The following is a 23,363-nucleotide window of genomic DNA, read 5'->3' as shown; positions in this document are numbered from 1 at the left end:
ATCCATGACTTCTCTGGAAAACCTGTTCCAGTGCCTCACCACCCTCACAGGAAAAAAAATTTTCCTACTACCTAATCTAAATGTCCACTCTTTCAGCTTCAAACCATTACCTCTCATCCTATCACTACATTCTAGGCAAGCTGCAACTTACAGGACCTCAGTTTCCACTAAGTCATTACTCATCACAAGCTCTATGTCTCCCATCTTGTGACTTTACTATTTTACCTGCCCATCAGCTTAATTGAACCAGAAGAGGTGTTTTGTGTGCCCTGCTTTCCCTTTTTGAAATCACTCTCATTACTACAAAGGATCCTTCAGCAACCAAAAAAACAATTTTTGCATTTTTGGTTCCTGGAAAATCCTACACAAAGCCTTGGCAACGAAGCTACATCAAACTGTTGTTTGACCTCTGTCTATAAGAGGTTTTCCTCCCTCCAATGATCTAACACATGTTGCCTCTGACCTATACCAGGAAGAAAGGATGAAACCAGAGCAGATTGCTGTGTTATGACCTGCTTTTTCTCTATCCTGCCAAGATTTAGCTATAGCAATCCAAAAAACTGTAGGAAAGTGGTCCGGGGAATTTCACATTGGTTAGCTAGACTCTTTCAGAAGAGCTCCTCAGTGAGACAGAACTTAACCTCAGGATGACTTTGAAGTTTATAAAAAGAACCGTCATTTAAGTGAAAGCCTCTAACCTCAACAGAATGAAATTGGATGGACAGGGAGATGCAGCTCTGTAAAAAACAGAATCAAACTGACTCATCACATTATGTATTTTTACTGCACTGTTCAGGCTAGCACACTCTATTACTGACAGGCCCTCTGGCTTTCTGCAGTTTCACAGCCATGAAACTAGCCAGGGAATCCACCATCAAATGCAAAATTATAAGACAGGAAGAAAAAAAAAATGCTTTGGGATACGGAATCGCAAGAAGCTGCTTTTAACGGAATGAAGCTGGCAAGCCAAGCTAAAGCACAGGAACAGTTATTCCTTCACTTGCTCTTTGGCCACTACCCTCTCTATCATTCACTCCTGTCTGCTGGGGCAATAATTCATTGCTGTACATCATTGAAAACTAATAAAAAGATATGCTATGAGAGCCAGTTCTAACTGAGTGGAAAAGGAAAAGAAAAGTATCGAGAGGCAGATAATTAACTCTTTTAGCTTCCAGGCCATTTTATGCAGACAGCAAAATAGAAAGAGGTGAATGAATTCCTCCCTGATCTTTCCAGTCAGCTTACTTGGCCCCTGTAGGAGTACAAGGTGCTCCTGCTCTTGAAAGGCCCCTGTGAGTGACAGCTGTATTCCCTGCCCTTGAGTTTTATAGCTGAAGCAGCACCAGGGGGTCAAAAGCAGGTCTCTGGGCTCTCTCCACCTCCCCACAAGCTAGCCTAGCAGCTTTTGAGCAGACAGCATTTTTGGGGGGAACAGGGCAGCAACGTGAGGTTGACTCGGACACCAGGGATCTGCTCCTGAAGTGTGCTCCCTGCAGAGGGCTTCAGCTGCAACACACACAACACAGGCCACTGCTGTTAATTATTTTATCTTTCAAAATGAGGGGGGAAGGTTGAGTAAATGAGATCAGATCAATCAAGTTTAAATTATTCAATGTCTTAATATTTCTGAAGGGGACTTCTATTCGATTACTGAGCTCCTCCATCTCAGTTAATAATTAAATAACATGCTGGCAGGCACAATGCAGCATGATCATTTCTATTATTACTCATGATGATATCTGGTGCTCCACTACACATGTAGCTGAGAGTTAGTAGTTCTGGCAGATCATTAATTTCCCAGTTTAAATAAAAGCTGTAAAACCTTGTTGCTTGTAGTTAGGGCACATCCAAATGTCATAAACAGAGAGCGTAAGGCTGTATTGATGTAAAATAAGTTCCTGAACAGCTGAAGACAGAGTTAGACTCACCTTCTGTTATTTAAACTTGTGTTCTCTAGGAATCTTGCTGTATTGTATATTTATTACTGGACATTATCTTTCAGGAGCTGGTGTGAACTAAGGCCTTTGGCACCGCTTAGTGAGAGGTGCAGGGTTGCACTGGAGAACCTGATAACAATTCCTTCCTTGGTTTTACAGGGGCTGGAACCACACAGCAACAGTGACTGGGATTTTTGTTCTATATATGTGGCCTCATAAAGCACAACCTTCATCTTTGTATGTGCTCAAATTCCCAGGAGGGGCATGGTACCCAAGACCCGTGTCTAACGAATCCTCCCTGCTAGTACACTTACCAGCTGGGAGCTACAAGTAAAGAGATACAATTCCTGACCACTGTTTAAAATCAGACAGGAAGGATTTGGGGGAAATTTTTCCAAGAGGCCAGAAAGCACTAACACCACACCTTTTTCCATGCTGCTTCCCACAGACAAATCAGGACTATTTTGTCAATACTATCGGTTATAACTTGACTGACCTATATCCAAATGCAACCTGGTTTAGAACTTTTTTTTTTTTTTTTTTTGGTCAGGAAAAGATTTTGCTCTCTGATCACACCCAGCTAAGAAAAAAGAGCCCAAATCACGCTCACAGACCTGAATGGAATGATCACTCAGATTACTGCATCATTACAACACTAGAGATCTCTCCAAATCAATTCAATCTTTACAACAAGAATTGTGTAACAAAGAATTTCTTAAATTAATCTGCTAGAAAAATTAGCAACCCACTACGTTTTGAATCAGATAGGAAATGAAAAGAGAAATGGTATTCCCAAGGTCGCTTACCTCCTCAGCCCCAGTGGTTGGTGTAGCAGCCAATCTAGGCTCTGGTGCTAATTTCACAACATCAGCCAAGGACACATTCATCTCAGCTACAAGCCCTGCAATGAGAATCACGATCCTGATCAATGCAAAAAGCACGATGAGGGATGTGCCTTAACTCCCTGGCAAATTAATACATTATATTGATCATCCCTGGTCAGGTCAGCATTCAAGATTGAAGGATAAATGGCAGAAGATCTTACATACCAACGCGCTAGCCCAGGAAGTGGGGACTCTGATTGAGTTTTTGCCAATCACTCAATTCGTACCCTGGAGAATTTGTAAGCAGCAGAAGCACTACTCGGCAATATCAGTAATTATTTATGGCTACAACAATACAGTAAACAGCAGCAAAAACATAAAGAGATTCGAGGACAAAATGTCACTAAATGAAAAAGGAAAATAAATTAAAACACTGTCAAGAAACACATGCTACAAATTATTAAAAATATATATATATATATGGAAGCAGATTAACACCAGAGTTCTGCTACTACTGCTTTTTGCTTTCCAGGTGAATCGCAGAATCAGAATTTCAGGAGTTCCTTGTTACACCTGCTAAGAACCCCAGGCTAACTGCAGAACACCCTACTTGAAGATGTACACAGTAATATTATTAAGGAGCTCTTGCCATCAATATTTCATTTATATTAGCAAGTCTTCAATTTTACTCAATTCCTTTGCCTAGCCAAGAGTGAGTCAGCTGAAAGCATCAATCAAAAATGCCATTTAGAAACACACAGAGTATGCCTCTGGGGCTTGGCTGGCAGAGTACCTGAGCTAAGGAGTCCCTCCATCAGCATGGTATCTGAAATCCTCACTCAAATGCTCTTTGCCTGACAGAACCCTTGTGCCTTTTCTGGAAATTAAGAGGACAACATGTGAGTTCAGTAAACACATCAACTCAAGTTTTGGCTATGCAGTTTTCTGTGCTGTTTTCAGATACAAGAGAGCATGTAGTCTTCAGATGCTATAATGAGACAGCAGAATTTGCTTCTAAAATTAAAACCTGGCTGATGTTATCTTTTCTATGCTTGTTTCAATCTCATGATATTACATGAACCTGGACAGAAGCTACATGTGCCTTAAGGTCCAAATTCTATAGCATCTAACCAGAAAAACTGACCTTACAGTAGCTGGCCTAAGTAAGGACTTCAGAATTTGATACACAATCCTTGACTCGTTTAGCTGTAAGATATTAGAGACTATTTTAAAATATGTGAATAAAATTTCCCACCTCAGATTCAACTCTTAAACTGCTGATGGTCCACCCTTGACATACAACTACATGTTTTAATAGACACAGGTTAATTAACACTTCAAATCTGGACTTAGATTGCTGCATTACAGTGAGTGATGGAGTACAACAAGTAAAATGACTGGTCAACCTAAGAGTATCCTGCGTTTACAAGAGAAAGTGCATACTCAAGCCTGAAGCTCAGGACACCTTGCATATCCTTCATCTTGATGTTTAAAAGCTAGAAGATACATGTAGGTTTAATTTACTTGGCCAGCAGTATTACCAGTCCTGTCATCCCTGTCCTCTCTGATCTTCTTTGCTAGGATAGATCTTTTGTTTGTTTTAACCATTTCGGCAATCCAGTTTACAGCCTGCTCCACAAGCCAGGGCAGCAGGCTACACCAACACCTTTCGTTGGTTGTATTCTTCCAAAAGCAGCACACAGAGACAGCAACTCAACACATTAAGGTCCCAGACCTCCCCCTGTCAGTATCCATAGCTTCCAGGCCCTAACCCTACATTGAGAAGCAGCCACCAGACTTAAATTATAATGTAAATGTTATTTTTGGTCCTGATCCAAGCACGCTAAGAGTAAAAATACCTCTTTGACCAGAGCAACCTTCCAGTCAGATCCACACAGCTTTATTCTCCCCTCATTTTCAGTAATGTTAATCCCAAGTATTATCCAAATGAAATTAAATGCCCAGACCACTCAGAAGGATCTCTTTACAGTCTTACCATGAATTGCTCTGTAAGCACTTCCTAAACAAGCAGAGTTGGTGGTATCGATAGTGTACACTGGTGCGTTGAACACATCAGACAGGACCTGAGAAGTATCAAAGCACCAGTTATGGATGTCCATGGAAAACAAGGGATAACCAATACCCTATCACTGCTCAGGAAAGCAAAGCAAGACCATTCACCCCAGCCAAACATTTGGGCACCCATGGAAAGAAGCACCACAGGGAACAATGAGTCTTGAACTTGCCACACAACAGGGTATTCGTAAATCTAAGCTAGAGAGGTAACTGCAGCCAGAAAATAAAGTCCCAGTTCTCTCCAGATCTCTTTACTACAAGTTCAGAGGAACGTGAGTTCAACCATTGTTTCCCTTACAAGCCCACACAATCAACTTGTGCCATCAGGGCAAGGAGATCCATTCAGAAATCTACTACTGGTGCCTGCATTCTTCTATCACATTTATGGCTGGGAATTGGCAGATGTGGTTCCAAGCCACTCTCCATAATATTTGAAAAGTCATGGCAGTCAGGAGAAGTCCCTGGTGACAGGAAGAAGGGTAACGTTGTGCCCATTTTTACACAGGGTAGAAAAGATGACCCTGGGAACTACCAACCTGCCAGCCTCATCTCTGTGCCTGGGAAGATCATGGAATGGATCTTCCTATAAGCCATGCTTAAGCATATGGAGGACAGGGAGGCGATTAGTGGCAGCCAGCATGGCTTCACCAGGGGCAAGTCCTGTCTGACCACCTAATGGCTTTCTATGATGGGGTAACCACAGCAGTGGACACAGGAAAACCAATGGATGTGATCTGTCTGGATTTCTGTAAAGCCTTTGACACAGTGCCCCACAACATCCTTCTCTTTAAATTGGAGAGATACGGATTTGATGGGTAGACTGTTTGGTGGATAAGGAATTGGTTGGATGGTCATATTCAGTGAGCAGCGGTCAATGGCTCAATGTCTGGATGGAGATACGTGACAAGTGGTGTCTCTCAGAGGCCCATACTGGGACCGGTGCTGTTTAATATCTTCATCAATTATATTGACAGCGAGATTGAGTGCACCCTCAGCAAGTTTGCAGATGACACTAAGCTGAGCGGTGCAGTTGCCACACCCAAGGGACGGGATGTCATCCAGAGGGACCTGGAGAAATGGGTTTGTGTGAACGCCATGAGGTTCAACAAGGCCAAGTGCAAGGTCCTACACCTGGGTTGGGGCAATCCCCGGTTTCAATACAAGATAGGGGATGATGTGATTGAGAGCAGCCCTGCAGAGAAGGACTTGAGAATGCTGATTGATGAGAAGCTCGACACGAGCCGGCAATATGCGCTCGCAGCCAAGAAGGCAAACCGTATCCTGGCCTGCATCAAAAGTAACATGGCCATCAGGGTGAGGGAGGTGATTCTGCCCCTCTATTCCTCAGCTACAAGGATGATCAGAGGGCTGGAGCACCTCCTGTATGACGACAGGCTGAAAGAGTTGGGCTTATGCAACGTGGAGAACAGAAGGCTCTGAGGAGACCTTACAGCAACCTTCCAGTACCTGAAAGGGGCCTACAGGAAAGCTGGGGAGGGACTTTTTACAAAGGCATGTAGTGATGGGACTAGGGGCAATGGGTATAAATTGGAGAGGGGCAGATTTAGACTAGACATAAGGAGGAATTTCTTCACCATCATAGTGGTGAGGCACTGGAACAGGTTTCCCAGGGAAGTTGTGGCTGCCCCATCCCTGGACGTGCTCAAGGCCAGGTCAGACGGGGCCTTGGGCAGCCTGATCTAGTGGGAGGTATCCCTGCCAATAGCAGACAGGTTAGAATTGGATGATCTTTAAGGTCCCTTCCAACCCAAACTATTCTATGGTTCTATGATCAAAGGGGGCAAATGAAGACGTATTTGAATAGGGCCATAGCAAGTTGAAGAACATTTTTCTGAAAACATTGTCAACCAACTCTTTGCATTTTGGTTTCATCATGTCTAGGATTGCAGGTATCCCCTAAGGCTGAGCGACACAAGAAGCAGGTTAACAATTCAGATTTAACTTGTGCTGGTTTTATTACTTTTGCCAAAGGGAACACTGTATCACCCAATTAACATCAGTCCAAGAGAGTCTAAAATAAGGTGACAGAGTCCAGGAACCCAGACCATTTGGATTAGTGATCTCCACCCCTACACCAGGGATGTACAGCCCTATTGATGATGGGCCCCAGGGATTCATAAAAGATTACTAAGATTTTCAATCCATATATGCTATAGAAAATAACCTTACATGGCATTTCTAAAGGTTTTTGCTTCTTTCTCTGAAAGTTTGTGGGGAATCTGCAAATCAAAGCCTTTGAAAAATCACCAGTTTTCATAATATTAAACAATTGTGGCTGGTTCCTAACTAGAATCCAGTGAAAGCCTGAGCTTATCCACTTAAAACACTCTCTTCTGGTAAGACTGCCAAGTCAGTCTTGCCTAACTTAGCTCGCAAGCAAGCACTGAGCAATATATGAGCTTCAGTGCTAGAGGACAAATGGAAAATTAATCATGGTATCTATTAAAAAGCCCTCTGGAAATGATAAGGTCACAGAATGCTGGTTCTACTGCCCATCTTGCCAGCCAATACTACCATATTGTTTCAGCACATTCCCCATCTGCTTCTTCATCTCAGCTCTAAGAGGTATTCCTTGTCTTAAACTGGAATTGCATGCTCCTTTTTACAACAGAGGGATTTTTTGCATCTCTACAGAGCCTTGTACAATGCAGTCCTGCTCCACACTGAATACTAACAAGTGCAGTAATACTACAAATAATTACCTTTTGTGCCACATGATTATAAAACTAAAATTATTCAAAGTTCATATACTTAGTAAGTCACTTGAAACTGTGGTCTCTCTCATGAATAATTTTAGAAGAAACTGTTAGAGGTTTGACTGTTAAAAATATTTCACCGTGTTTCACGTGGTCATTAATCAAGCACCACATATGTTATAAAAAGCTTCCCAGAACCATGAATAAAGCTGCCCTACTATATTTTTTAACAGCTACTCCTAAATTCCCCCCTTTGCGGTGTAAAATATAGGAGTTACTGAATGTTGATTAATTAAATGATAGTCTTTTGTAGCTCTGGAACAAATTATCCAAAACTGACCACGATAAGGGTGGAAGCTGTTATTCTTCATGCAACTGATATGGTTTCTGAGGTTTTGATTCAATTAAAAAGGAGGACCTAATTAACCAGCGATTGAATTAAGTGAATGACACTGTATTGATCATATTATTTTAAGACACTTCTAATGAGTTTTAAAAGCAGCCGTATTGCTACACATGAAGAGCAAGCACCACAGATGGGAGCACTCTCCCATCTCCACTATTTTTCAGCTGTGCGTGTTGCAGAACTACAGATAGTAAGAATATTCAACTCTCTGCTTTCATTCCACAGCAAGGAAATCCTCCTGGCACTTTACTTGGAAATACAGCTTTAAAAACAAACTCATCTATTAAACCAATCTCTTTCCCGACATTTTCTTAGTAGAATTGCTCCAGTAGGGACCAATGTTTTAAGCAATTAACCTATCAGTTAATTTTCCAGCATCAAGTTCCTAAGCAAAATAACCAAAGCAGATGAAGAGAAGTGACATTTACAGGCAAAACATGCCAAATTTGTTGTGTCACACTCAGCTGTACAACCAATGGTTATACAAACGTGTTTTCAATGTCTCAGGAGAGATAGAACTTTCTGCTCTTTGCTTTGCAGCCTCCATTTATTCTAGCTCAGATTTTGCAGTGTAGACGAGCTTCCTTTCATATGACTGCAACTGTCAAACAGTACAGTGGGTAGCCAAGGCTGGCCTCTAGACTCTAGCTGACAGAAAAGCATCTCCAGGAAAGAATTCACCCTGTGTTGACTAACTTTAGTGCCAGGACTTAACCCAAGATTAAGACAGGTGCCTTTTGGTGTAAATATCTACCTCCAGGCTCAGTCTGCACTTCTAGTCAAAGGGGAGAATGTCAAGGCAGTCAGTGGAGTACAGAAAACTCTTTGGCTCACCCGGAGGGAGACATCTACATTTGATAAGCTAAAACACCATCCGGTTTCCTTTGCAAAGTAACTGACTGGATCTCCCCTGACTATTAAGGGATTGACAGATTGTACACAGACATCACATCACAGATGACTGGATTCAGGCAAGATGAATCCCAACCCAGACATCTAGTTCTGTGACAGCAAAAGCCAGGTGAGAGGCCTCTCACCGTGCGTGAACAAGGCTTTGCCACATCTCAATGGGCAGAATCAGAGAGCACGCAGTACTCTGTTCTCAAGAAGACATATGTAGGATTGTAATCAGGGCTGGATGTGCAGCAGTGGCATCAGAAGTGGAGGAACTGGGAAGAGAGAGGACAGACTCCCCCCAACATGTAACACAATGCTAATAAGTAACAGATACTTAGAACAACCAGGGCAGGGTTTGGGGGTTTATTTAGGGGATTTTGTATATTTGGGGGGGGTGGTGAGTGTTCAGCACCAGCAAAATCCCCCTTTGCTTTAAATCCATGCTCCGACTTCAATTTGAATGACAAAAACTACAAAAGCCTCAGGTATCATTTCAAGTCTCTTCATTATTTCTTTGCTGACTGATTTGATGTAAGAGATGAGACCTGAAAATCACCAGTGCTTCTGATACACATCCATAAAACCAGACGAGTGTAAAAAAACCTTTGAAGTTCAATACAAAATTAGCATTGGGCTAATGGTTTCCACACTAAACCCGAAGAAAAGCCTTGAAGAACTGCAACACATTCACAATTCCATATCCATACCTTCCCGTGCAGCTGCAGTGATTTGGATTCAGTACATCAAAATAAAAATGCAGGTATAACTGCAAGTACAGTTCAATTTTCTACTTACCTGCAGGATCTTCTCATTGTGAGATGCACCACCAGTAGCCAAAATCCTTGTTCTGGGCACTGCAATGCAACACAACATATAGATCAGACTGAAAGTGCATATTGTCAAGATTTGCACTACTGAAGCAAACAATGAGAACAAGGAAGTGAGAGTCAGATGGTCTGGGCTCTCTTTCTGTACCTCTAATTTACCTTCTGTAAAAAAGGAGATATGAGTAATTACACATCTTTCCAAGGCACATTAGAATACTTCCTTAAAAGAAGCAACATAAATATTGCAGATCTATTATTATTATACTGCTGTTGAAGTCAGGGAGATTTGAAAAGGAGATATAAAATAAGAAAGGCAGAGTGCTATTATACTACAGCCCTGGTTTGAGGTCAGATTGGTTTGGCTCATAGCTGTGTATATATATAAACTGACAGATAACCTTTAAAATCAGCAGTATTTTCCAAACTTATCTCCTCCTGACATTCACAGTCAGAATTCACTGAAACCTGGGCAATTCCTATATGCGTGAATGGCAAGGAAGTGTGTCAGAAGGTAATTAGAGTCACTTCAATAAAATAAAAAAAATATCTGAATCTTCACACAGTGCAAATCCACAACTTTGGGGATGTTAAAAAAATTATCCTGCATGCTTTAGTCCTTAAAGAAACCTACTGCTTTTTCTCACATTCCTGAATGTCTGTCCTGTGCCTCGTTGTTTATTTGTGTGCATACTCCTCTAGGGCACAGTATGCAACCAGCCATATATCTACCCATAACCACAATTCAAAAAGGCGTTACGAACATAAGTAGTCCAAATGATCTCACTGAAATTCTTCAAAGGCTTAGAACAAATTAAATGCATAAATACTTCGATACTGTATGTTTAAAAAATCTAAACAATTAATTATCCTGATTAATAACAATAACAAGCAATACCATCATGTATACTCTCCCAAAAGGGGAATTTTACGTGGCTATTGTTTTGTCATCTTGACCTCCTTTTTAATAAATGCTATACATAATTTATTTCTCACAAGGCAAAGTTGGTCAACTTATATTGATGCCCTAAATCACTTATTGTCATTTATCCTTTTAAGTATCTTAATGACAAAAGCCCTGAAGATGGAATTAGAAATAAAGAAGACATGCAGCTCACTATGCCATTTCTAGGCCCACAGCTAGGTGCTCAGGTGGAGTCTAAGACTCAGATAAAGCATTCCATGGGGGACCCTAGTTTACTGATAAATTTAATTTTATTTTCCTCTTTGGAGGATATTCAGTGATGCACAAATTGGGTTTTAAAAGCCATTAGGATCTCTGTCAATGTCAGTAAACAAATAAAACAAACAGCAGAGTGATTCTTCTGGGAAAACAAGTTTCAATTATATCAACATAGAGTGATAGATCCCTGCCAAGATTATCACAACAACATATCAGCACAGTAACCAGTGAAAAATAACCAGTAAGTCTCTGTTCCTAGAAACCAAACTGAATTCTAAATGATCTGCCTAGTAGTCACAACTCTGTTTTGCTAAACCTTGTTCTGAATATAAATTCTTGCAGAACTACCATATCCAATATGAAAACACCACATTTCAGAGACAGACAGTAAGACAGAATGAGAAATAAATGTTTGCTAGACTTCACAGCAGCTAAAACCAAAGAATAAGGCATCTTTGCCCTCCACAGGCTTTGGAAAGAGGTTTAATGAACAGCTGGGCTATCACCATCAGGAAAGAATGGTGGACAATATAAAACCTGTAAAGCCAAAAAGCAACCAACTCTGTGAAAACTGCAAACACATCTTAGCTCAACTGCTTCTTGCACTTCCATCTGCATGCCAGCTCTCTATGTTAGGGCTTCTGCTTCACAACTTTCCAAATGTTTTGGAGCTCTGTCAGTATATATTGCTTTCTGCTTTCACTGGCACTGTAACTGATAGGCAAGGTAGAGCTGGCTTGTGCCTTCTCCAGTGCCCCCATAACAGATAACACCTCTGCATTCAGAATCAAGGACTGGGCAGGAGACTTACTCCTTACTAGGTCAGAAGATTCAGGTATTGGCTATGTTATCAATTTATGCCATAACTGTAACTCAGGATATTTCTATATAAATAATTTACCTTAAGAAAATTAGGGGTGAATTTGCAGTGCATTAGCTATTCAATACAAACCACTCATGAGCATGTATTTATTCTACTCTTAGTTGAGTTAGATATCCATCAAGAGGGCAAACAGATCTCAAGTCTAAAAGTGTTTAACACCCTGATTATCTGCACACCCATTTTAATCCAGACTATTTTCTTCATAGCAAAATATTAAGAATTATTTCAACATATAGCTAACCTACTTGATAAAAGAAACTAACCCAACTTACACTGTGAAGTGTCTCGTGAGTAAGAACACACACAGATACATAATTAAAAAGCTCCAAAACCCTAGGCTGAAGCTACATGAAGGGCAAAACCATTCATTCTCTTTCACTTCAAAAAATACGTATGGCTTGCTTCACCAAAACATATCCCAGTAGGTAACAGCCTAGTGAACCTTAGCCATCCATGTCTGACAGCAGAATCTGACCTCCTGTACTGCTGGGACTGATCCATCCAGGCCATGTGGAAGAGTGATCTCAGATGAACCTGGCGTGCTGCATTTCCAGAGGAAGCACTGCATAAGGCTAGAGAAGAGGCAACCGCTTCCCTGGTTGAGTTTCAGTCACCTCTTACAGATGAGGGGCAGGTCCCAAAAGAACTCATTTGAATTTGCTGAATTTTAGGTTTACCTCTTATTTCAGTGTTTCTCTAGAGAGCGAGGAAAATGCACTGATCACTGATCTCACAGGTTGTCTTTTTAATGCCAATATTGTGTGCTTTACTGAACGGCGGACACTCGGTCTAAGATGTGTAATTGGATACATCTTATAAATAAAGAAAGCAAGCCCATCATTTATGTATACAGGGGCAGTAACAAAGGCATTGTTCATCCATCACTAGCAGTGTTCTCAGCCAGCTGTGTTTGAATCTGTCAGGAGCTACCATCTATCCCCTACGGCAGTGCACAAAAAGAACTTAACTACAGTGCTCCTTAAAAAAAAAAAAAAAAAACAACTGTAGCAAACATAATTCATGAATTCAATTCTCTGACAGTTGAGAGAATCAGAGTTAAACATCTTTTAATTAAAAGCTCCCTGCACAGTACCTAACCAACCAGTTTATTTCCTTTCTATTTAAAAATTAATGATTTTTTTGAGAGCTGATGCAGAATTTTAACCCTATCTAGAAAGTAGCTGCACATGGCATCGTGTTCTCCTGCAACATGCACATCTTCTACAGATTTATTACCACAGAACCCTTTGGGTTGGGAGAGACCTCAAAGACCATCCAGTTCCATCCTCTGCTTTATATCAATGAATGTATTGCTGCTTCTCTTTTAAGAGCAAAGTGCCTCACTCTATCTCTCCATCCACAGCATTGTGTTCAGCAGTTGTCAGTGGGCTGGAAAAGACCAGCACCACTGTAGATTTACAAACACAGAACTGATGCCTTCACAGAAAAGCAAGCAGTTTAAGCAGATTAAGACAAAAAGTGGAGAGAAAAACAAATATTTTAGAAAGTTCAGATTCAAAAGGTGTTACCAAAGTGGACTCAGCAAGTGAGACAGTGGAAGCAATAACACAGGGCAAGTCTCTCCTGAGCAGTCCAACATCCCCTCCAATGGTCTTGGCACATAATCACAGCTATTAAGAAAAATAATCACACAAGTAAACTCGCATCAATCAAAAGGTTAGTGCTGATAATTAGCACCAAAAGCCTGCTGCCACATCATTTGTGCAAGGAGACCGAAGGTAGAAATTCAGGCTCCTGTTCCATCAGGAGCAGGGTCAGATTGGACTGCTAATAGGTCCAATAATAATTGGATGCTGAAATCTGTGGGATGACTCCTGACCTCACAGATTTTTGGATCTGGCCATCTTTCAACTGGACAGTAAAAATGGGCCTGTGTCAGCCCAGAATTTTGCTGGTTCACACACCACAAAGTCCAAAAGTGGAATTTGACCTTCCATTTCGAGGCTGAAAATTCTGCAACCGTTTCATCTAAATGTCCAGTGCTACAGGTGGCCCCAATTTGTGCACTAAACCCCGGCACTCACTGATTCTCATAAGTCCTAGAAGACATTTCCAAGGCTTCTTCCAAACAGCTTCATAATGTCTTTCTCATCACAACTGAATCCATAAATAAAACAGAACAAAAGAACATGCATTCAAAAAGCAGCTGATTATGCACATGAACCCATGCCAGCTATAAGCATGATTGCAAATAACTGCAATTTACAATTTGCAAGCAACGAGAAAAGTATCAGCCCCTTCTTTATGTCTCTGATTAACTCCAAACACTGCAATTTCAAAAAAAAGTATTTTCTAGCTTTTCATTCAAGAAAAACAAAACAAAAATATATAATTAATTTGTTCCATTTATAAAACAAATGTTCCAAGATCATCCTCCTTGCATATTAACTCCTCCAAAATTCATGCTCACTTTCTGATTCATGTAAAGACTGTAAAATTAAATTGCTGCTATGGTAAAAGGTTTCTCTTGTCTATACCTGCTTAAATATGAAAACATACAACATACTGAGCGCCCTTTATGTCCCTGTGAGTTCTAGGACTGGGTCCAAAGGCACTTGCTTCTCTGTCTCATTGTGCTGCATCACTGCTGGCAACTGCAAGAATTTCATAACAAAGAGAAAAAAACACCACAAACCAGCCTTCAGCATATTAGATATCTACCTAATTGAGGCAAAATTAATAAATCAGAACACACTTTTTTCCTTACCTTTTTTTTTTAAAATTTAGACTAATACAGGTGCCCGAGTTATAAAATTACAAGCTTGAAGCCAGATATTGAAATTCAACCACCTTTACAATTCTAACAAAAAAAAAAAATCATATTTTGATTTTTCATATTTTTCAAAACTGTTCCTGACTTTCACTTCAAAGCATCAGCTAATTTATTAAAGAGAAAAGCAAGTCTTATTTGCTATATAGGGTGACTGTTTTCTTACTTAAAGGCAAAGAAGTTTCCATATTTCATAATATGCTTCAATTTCACTGAGGGTTTCAGTTGCTCAAATGTATCTCAGAAATCTTCTAGACATAGAATTTATTCTTATTTTTTAAATGCACTGCCTGGGGAAGAAAAACAACTTTTAAGGATAGAATTGATCATCAGCCTCTAAGGCTACAGCAACTATCATACCAGCTGTAATTCAACAGGGGAAAAAAGCCTTGATTTTCTCAGCAGCAATGACAAATATGGCTAATATTCTTGACATTTATGCTACTTACATAGATAGCATCGCTACAGTGATGTAGGAGAGAACAGGCATGATTCTTCTTGCTCACACTGCTGTAAGGCAAGAATAATACCACTAAAATGAGAAGATTCACATACACCTAAGTAAAACAGAGTAGGAATGGTATCCATAGTTAAGACTCATATGCTACGGACAGTCTAGGTCACCTTATGTTCTCCAGCAACTTCTAATAACAGAAATTGTTCCTCATGAAGTTGTCAAATTTGGCTTTCCTAAGACCTTGCTTCAATACAGACAAAATTTTGTATTTCACCGCCTGAGGCTTAAAGACACCAAATCACCTAACTCTGAAAATCCTCTTAGTCCAGCTTATTTCAGATATGAATTTAAAATTTAACCTTGACTCAAAGCCTTCCCTTTTTTGATGGATTTCAGAAAATATAAAGATAGAAAAAACTTGTACATTAACTCTCTCTAAACAGCACCTTAAATTATTGTAGATCAGCCAAAAAAAATACACAGAGCCTAGGAAGTACTCTAGGAAAAAAAATTTACTCAAGATAGAATCCCACTGACAATTCAACATCATTTACTTTAGCAGAGTTGTACAGCAAGGAAAAGTTTGTTTCATGAATGGTAAAGATTTATTTGGCAACAAGCAGATCAATAGTCATAACTCTGTTATAACATATACATTGACACGCTCACAACTAAGCTGCTGAAATATTTGCACTTCTAGAAATACAGCAGAGTTGCGATTGCTTATCAACTTGCTGGGATTTTTTTGTTTATGTTGAGACGCAGATCTCTATTTGACCAAATATTTTGATGAAGCCTTGGATAAATTAAATTCCAATGATAAAAGAAATCCACAATTCAGCACCAGAGTTTACAGTGTGGCGGCGGGGGAGATTCAGGCCAAAAGTTTTTGTAGATATAAGTTGAACAGTTGGAAAAATATTTCTAAGAATGCTTTTAAGGAAAGACATGGAAGACAAATTAGGAGGACCACTTCAAATCTGTTTCGTCAAGACTGAAAACGTATTTGGGAAAAGTCCTCTCCTGAAAACATTATTACTAGAAGTAATTTAATGAATGCTTGCTGTCTATAACTTGGGTAAACTCCTGGTTCTGAATTAACTCCTTAAAGAAAAAGTAAGTAATATCTTTCACGAATTAGTAAGGTGAAATGGGTTCACGCAGCCATGGAGCTGGCTTACATCCATTTAATTTATTTTTGGGCCATTCAAATACTTGCTTTTCCATTACTCAAAGCCTGGATGTAGTAAAAACTGCAAAACTTAAAAATAGTGGTTTTGAGGAAAACTACTAATCACCATAAAAAACATTCTGCAGTTGTCCAAACATCAATAAAGCAGCCAAGGCTTCAGTGAAAGACTTAACATAACAAAGTGCAACCTGCTTTGCTTTAGCCCATGCTTCCACAATTATTCACAGACTCTTTGCAAAACCTCTACCTTCACCTTCAACTTCAGAATTCCTGTCATTCTGCAAATAAATGTGAAATCTGGAACCAATGTGACAAATGAATAGATTCTCAAAAAATATTCTGAAGCAGGTGGTACCAGTCTGAAAACAAAACCTAGAGGAGACCCAAACTGAGCATTTGAAATCTAGCCATCACATCCAGCTGTTTAATAACCTACCTACAGAGAGCTGCAAAAATGTAAAGGTCAGAGTGGACCATCTGCTTAAACGAGATCACAGAACTTTCATACAGTGATCCCACTATCCATCCCAGATACTGAACTACAGTAATATCAAGAAGACACTGAACCCCAGCAGAAGGGCTCAAAGTGACAGGGAATCTACTGTGTGTATTGGCTGTTTTCATGCTTAATACCTTTAAAGTTAAATATTTGCACTTTTCCCATGATTTAGATTTTTATTGTTTAAACTTCTAGTGACTTCACCTTTGTGGCTTTAGCATTCCAGTTAAAACATTGCTACGGAACTGGGTTGTTCCTTCATGTGTTGGCACTTACAGACCACAATGAAATTGCATCTTTTCTTTCTTTTTGATAAGCTAAGGAAATTAAGTTCTGGTACTCATTAAAAGGCACAAATGACTGATGCTTAGTGCTGCTGGTACACTACTAGTGCCTAGCAGAAACATTTTCACCACTGAAACCACCATCAAAAATGAGCAGAGTCGGTAAAAGCACTAAAAATGTCTACGCAACACTGCATGTTGTCAGCTTGCCTTTACAAATATTTAGCAGGAAAGCACCAATTTATAAAAACTCCTGACAGATCTCAGACAACCCTATGCTAGAAAACTGCCTGGCTTCTTGGGAGAATGTTCTGGCTTTGAAGGTCTGTAGCTCCAACAGACAGACACTGTGGTATCCTGTGGTAGGAGGTCAGGTGTCCTCTGGTGCCCATCGCAGGTAGCCCCAGAATTCAGGAGGGCTCTGCGTTGAGCTACACATCGGTGCCTCTGGGAACCCTGGAAATCCAAAATTATATTTCCTGCTGTTCATTTCCCAGGACTGGAGATGAGACATTCACCCAAAGTCAGGAGCTTGCAAGATGTCCCCAGAAATTGGGGACAACAAACAGAAAAACAACCCCAAAAAAACCCCAAAAAACAAACAAGTCACTGCTACCTTGTGCATTTTCCACTGACTAAAAATGACAATTTTTTTTAATGTGCTCTGTTGCCAGCATTGCAGGACAGCTCAGTATTTCCTCAAAATATTCTGACCCATGAGAAACTGGTCCTTGAAACTCAACCAAATATACACCCTCCCATGCCTATCACAACTCCAGTGTGTGTAATTACCACATGTGGCTTTACAGATCACACATCAGTAAATAACGCTTGCTACAGAGTTATTTAGAAACATAAAAAACACTACTGCTTCATTTTTAAAAACTATTTGTCCTCATACACAGCAATATTCAGCCTTACAAATCTTCTAAGGGAAATGGAAAATTACATTCTCAAATCAACACATGACACCATCCATAGAAGGTTAAAATGAGAAAAGCAAGGAAGGAGATAAATGAGCTGCCCAAGGTCGCACAAAATCAGTAGAAGAACCAAGAATAGAACAAAGGCCTCTTCATTACTTAGATCACAAATGCATTCAATTCTGCATTAGTTAATCTGCAGAGTCTGTGCATCAGTAGCAAGACGTCCACAGGAGAAAATATAATAACAATCAGTCGCAAGTTCAGAGTTACCTAAAGCCACAGGATGTAATTAAAAGGTGCAGGGTGCGATGACCTGACCTTGGATGCCACTTGAGTGAAGAGAGGAAAGAATATCCAACCAGGTATATTTACTTCAGAGAAACCCAACCACCACAAACATGGGGAAAAATCAGTTTGGGATCTAGATCTGCAAACCAGATCTCTACTATTCTGCTTCCCTCAGCACTGGCCTTTGCATCTTACCAACACCTCAGACCTTACAAGAGCCTTCCAGAACTTAAAGGTGGCCTACAAGAAAGCTGAAGAGGAGGCTCTTTATCAGGGAATGCAGTGACAGGACAAGGGAGAATGTTTTTAAGCTGAAAGAGGGCAGATTTCAATGAGATATTATGAAGAATTGTTTTCCAGTGAGGGTGGTAAGGTACTGGAACAGGTTGCCCAGAGAAGTTGTGGATTCCCCGTCCCTGGAAATATTCAAGGTCAGGTTGGCTGAGGTTTTGAGCAACCTGATCCAGTGGAAGGGTCCCTGCCTGTGGCAGGAGGGTTGGAACTGAATGATCTTTAAGGCCCCTTCTAACCCAAACCATTCTATGATTAACAACATTAATAAACACCCCTGGAAATGCAGCAGAAAAGAGTCAAGACCCAAATAGCAATATATTTTTGCAAAGGATAAGCCAGCTAAAAAGAGGAAAGAACTTCCTAAACAAGGCAATTTGGGTGTTGTCTACAAGATTTTTCAAAAAAGCTATTAAAGCTATTTTGGCATCCACAAATACTGCCTGTAGCTCTTCTTCTCCTGGTTCTGTAAGACTATTTTGTGTTTGGTGCTGATGAAGAATTTTTCTTCTTGATTTTTCTTTTTAATACCTCCTAGTCCCCTCAATATAAAGAACCTACAGGCTGTAAAGTACTTCACAAGAATAAAATGAATTGACAGGAGGATGTACCTGCTCACAAAACACTAGGCTGAGGTAGCAGAAAATCTGTTTATTTTATTTGTTCAATGCAGTTCCATATGCCAAGAAGGGAATATATTGAGTAGCAAACATTTCCTCCTTTTTCTCCCTAAAATCTGTAGCAAACTAACCAGCAGAAAAAAAACATGCTGACCTTCTGCCCGTAACTTTGGCGGGTTACCTCACTCCTCTGAACCTCTTTCTTTCTGTACCTACAGAACACAACACTGGGGACCGCTTGTACTAGTTGAGGCTCTGAGCAGTACTAAAGTCTTCTGTCATTAATAAACCTCCTGCCTTCCAAGTGGATTATTTATAAATGAATTTTGTGACCTCTGGCAGGCTAGAACTAAACCGAGAATATAGTTTTTCCCCCTTTAACTGAAAAATAAAGGCTACAGAAAGATGAATAGAGAGAAGCAATTAATATTTCCTAATAATTGTCATACTGAATGGGAGAACCGCTATGTTTCTCAGGGTTTCTGCACAGAAAGGTTCCAGGTAACAATTCATTCATGGGGCTGGGTTCATGTAAATCAGATGCTGTTGCCAAGCAACTATAGGTGCTAAGGAATGAAATACAGCCTGCAGAAACCTAATAGCCTGGAGAGAAAAAGAACTACAATCTGAGATTTATGGCATATATAAAAGGAAAAGAGTCATTCTCCCACACACAAAGAACACAGATACTTTATCATAAATGTCCTTAGCGTGTTTTTCCAAGGCATAATTAAGCAATAAAATCCCCACTCCACCCCAAATCAAACAGGTAAATTCTTTTTTTTCTAATGTTTTGTTCATTAAGCTTTCCAGAAATAGATCTTGAGAAATTAGCTGCCAAGGCAAAAGCTAAAATTTAACCCAAAAATCTTTCTTTTGCACAGGAAAAATGCTAGCTATATGGACAGTACTGCTACTGCCAATCAGCTATCTACTTTACTTTCTTATGTTTTTATACCATGCTCATTAACATTGCATCTGATCATCAGAAATTCTCTTTAAGCTTATTAAGATTTTAAAATATTTTTAGCAAGTTAATTAGAATACATTAACAGAGCTCATCTGTGTTCACCCATCATGCATATTTTATTCTGGCAAATTGCTTTTAAATGACATATTAGACCTAGGAAGGGTACACTGTTGGATACTGAACAATACAACCCCTTAGTACAAACACTCACTCCCAAACATCCTAATAACTTCACACCACTGGGAAGTGTGGAGATTTTCTGAGGGCAAAGGTGGGGTTTTAGCACTTGCCCTTTTGGGTTGACCTGCTGGAAAGCAGTTCTGTGGAGAAGAATCTGGCAGTCCTGGTGGACAACAGAGTAACCGCAAGCCAGCAATATCCCTCATGGCTAAGAAGTCAGATGGCAGCATGGGGTGCATTAAGAAGAGTGTGGCCAACAGGGCAAGGGATGTTCTCCCCCTCTATCATGCCCTAAAGAGGCCCCATCTGGAGTCCTGTGTCCAGCTCTGGGCTCCCCAGTTCAAGAAAGACAAGGAACTATAGGAGAGAGCCCAGTGAGGGCCACAAAGATGATTAGGGATGAGAGTATCTCTCTTATAAGGAAAGGATGAGTGAACTCAGTCTGTTTACCCTGGAGAAGAGAAGACTCGGAGGGAATCTTATCAATGCTTACAAATACCTAAAGGGTGGGTGCCAATGGGATGGAGCCAGACTCTCCTCAATGGTGCCCAGCAACAGGGCAAAGGGCAATGGGCAGAAGCTGGAGCACAGGAAGTTCCATGTCAACATGAGGAAAAAGTTCTTTCCTGTGAGGGTGACGGAGCACTGGAACAGGCTCCTTCTCCAGAGATCACAGAATCACAGAATCACAGAATCACACAAGGTTGGAAAGGACCCATTGGATCATCGAGTCCAACCGTTCCTAACACTCCCTAAACCATGTCCCTAAGTACTTCATCCACCCGTTCCTTAAACACCTCCAGGGAAGGCGACTCGACCACCTCCCTGGGCAGCCTGTTCCAGTACCCAATGACTCTTACTGTGAAGAATTTTTTTCTGATATCCAACCTGAACCTCCCCTGACGGAGCTTCAGGCCATTCCCTCTAGTCCTGTCCCCTGTCACTTGGGAGAAGAGGCCAGCTCCCTCCTCTCCACAACCTCCTTTCAGGTAGTTGTAGAGAGTAATAAGGTCTCCCCTCAGCCTCCTCTTCTCAAGGCTAAACAACCCCAGCTCTCTCAGCCGCTCCTCATAAGACTTGTTCTCCAGCCCCCTCACCAGCTTTGTTGCTCTTCTCTGGACACGCTCCAGAGCCTCAACATCCTTCTTGTGGTGAGGGGCCCAGAACTGAACACAGTATTCGAGGTGCGGTCTCACCAGTGCCGAGTACAGAGGGAGAATAACCTCCCTGGACCTGCTGGTGACCCCATTTCTGATACAAGCCAAGATGCCATTGGCCTTCTTGGCCACCTGGGCACACTGCTGGCTCATGTTCAGTCGGCTGTCAACCAGCACCCCCAGGTCCTTCTCTTCTGTGCAGCTCTCCAGCCATTCTTCCCCCAGTCTGTAGCGCTGCATAGGGTTGTTGTGCCCCAAGTGCAGGACCCGGCATTTGGTCTTGTTAAACCTCATCCCATTGGTCTCGGCCCAGCAGTCCAGCCTGTTCAGATCCCTTTGCAGAGCCTCCCTACCCTCCAGCAGGTCGACACTTCCTCCCAGCTTAGTGTCATCTGCAAACTTGCTGAGGGTGCACTCAATGCCTTCATCCAGGTCATTGATAAAGACATTGAACAGAGCTGGACCCAGTACTGAGCCCTGAGGAACTCCACTTGTGACTGGCCTCCAGCTGGAGTTAACTCCATTGACCACCACTCTCTGGGCCCGGCCATCCAACCAGTTTTCAACCCAGGAGAGTGTGCGCCTGTCCAGGCCAGAGGCTGACAGTTTCTGAAGCAGAATGCTGTGAGAAACTGTGTCAAAGGCTTTACTGAAGTCCAAGAAGACTACATCCACAGCCTTTCCCCCATCCAGTAGTTGAGTGATTTTGTCATAGAAGGTGATCAGGTTAGTTTGGCAAGATCTGCCTTTTGTAAACCCATGTTGACTGGGCCTGATCACCCGGTTCTCTTGCATGTGCTTCATGATAGCACTCAAGATTACCTGTTCCATGACTTTCCCTGGCACTGAGGTGAGACTGACAGGCCTGTAGTTCCCCGGATCCTCTCTGCAACCCTTCTTGTATATGGGCACAACATCAGCCAGCCTCCAGTCTAGTGGAACTTCCCCAGTCAGCCAGGACCTCTGGAAGATGATGGATAGGGGTTTGGAAAGGACATCCGCCAGTTCCTTCAATACTCTTGGGTGGATCCCATCCGGCCCCATAGACTTGTGGACGTCTAGCTGGGCAAGCAAGTCTCTAACCGCCTCCTCTTGGATCACGGGAGCCTCAATCTGCCCCTCTAACTCTTGGATTTGTAAACAGAAGGAACAACTTTCTTTGCTATTAAAGACTGAGGCGAAGAAGGCATTAAGTACCTCAGCCTTGTCCTTATCCCCTGTCACTGTTGTTCCTTCTGCATCCACTAGAGACTGGATATTCTCCCTCGTCCTCCTTTTCCTGTTAATGTACTTGTAGAAAGACTTTTTGTTGTCTTTCACAGACTTAGCGAGTTTTAATTCTAGTTGGGCCTTGGCCCTCCTGATTTTTTCCCTGCACGATCTCACTTCGTCCCTGTAGTCCACCCAAGATGCCTGTCCTTTCCTCCAGAGCACATAGAGCTTCTTTTTCTTATTGACGCATCTTGAGATCACCCTGCTCCACCAAGCTGGCTTTTCCCCCCGCCGGCACCTTTTCCGGAACACAGGGATGGCCTGCTCTTGAGCTGATAGGATTTCATTTTTCAAGAGCGCCCAACCCTCATGGGCTCCCTTGCCCTGAAGGACTGTTTCCCACGGGACTTTGCTAATCAACCTTCTGAACAGGCCAAAGTCTGCCCTCTGGAAGTTTAATGTGACTGCTTTGCTAACCCCCTTCTTAATCCCACCTAGAACTGAAAACCCTATCATCTCATGATCACTTAATCCCAGGCGTCCTCCAACCGTCAAATCCCCAACAAGACCTTCCCTATTCACAAACAGCAGGTCTAGGAAGGCACCCTCCCTTGTTGGTTCGCTAACCAGTTGTGCAAGGAAGTTGTCTTCGATGCACTCCAGGAACCTCCTAGACTGTTTCCTTTCTGCTGTATTGTACTCCCAGCAGACATCCGGAAAGTTAAAGTCTCCCACAAGGACAAGAGGCA

At 41.5% G+C, this 23,363-nt stretch overlaps 1 protein-coding gene across 3 annotated transcripts in view; it reads right to left on the bottom strand.

Annotated features, from left to right (window-relative positions):
• The window catches only part of XYLB (xylulokinase), a 97,611-nt gene that overhangs the window by 6,292 nt on the left and 67,956 nt on the right, over positions 1–23,363 (bottom strand). For 2 of the 3 annotated variants that reach the window (XM_009558300.2, XM_054059798.1), the window contains exons 16-18: positions 9,653–9,711; positions 4,758–4,845; positions 2,744–2,838 (exon numbers count right to left, since the gene is read on the bottom strand). In XM_009558300.2, the coding sequence (XP_009556595.1) occupies positions 2,744–2,838; positions 4,758–4,845; positions 9,653–9,711 (242 nt within the window). The remainder of the gene's footprint in view (positions 1–2,743; positions 2,839–4,757; positions 4,846–9,652; positions 9,712–23,363) is intronic. The other variant, XR_008448750.1, reaches the window with a different exon arrangement.

The sequence above is a fragment of the Cuculus canorus genome, chromosome 2 (genome assembly GCF_017976375.1).
Source record: "Cuculus canorus isolate bCucCan1 chromosome 2, bCucCan1.pri, whole genome shotgun sequence".
Lineage (NCBI taxonomy): Eukaryota > Metazoa > Chordata > Aves > Cuculiformes > Cuculidae > Cuculus > Cuculus canorus.
This window is presented reverse-complemented; position numbering and strand designations above follow the sequence as displayed.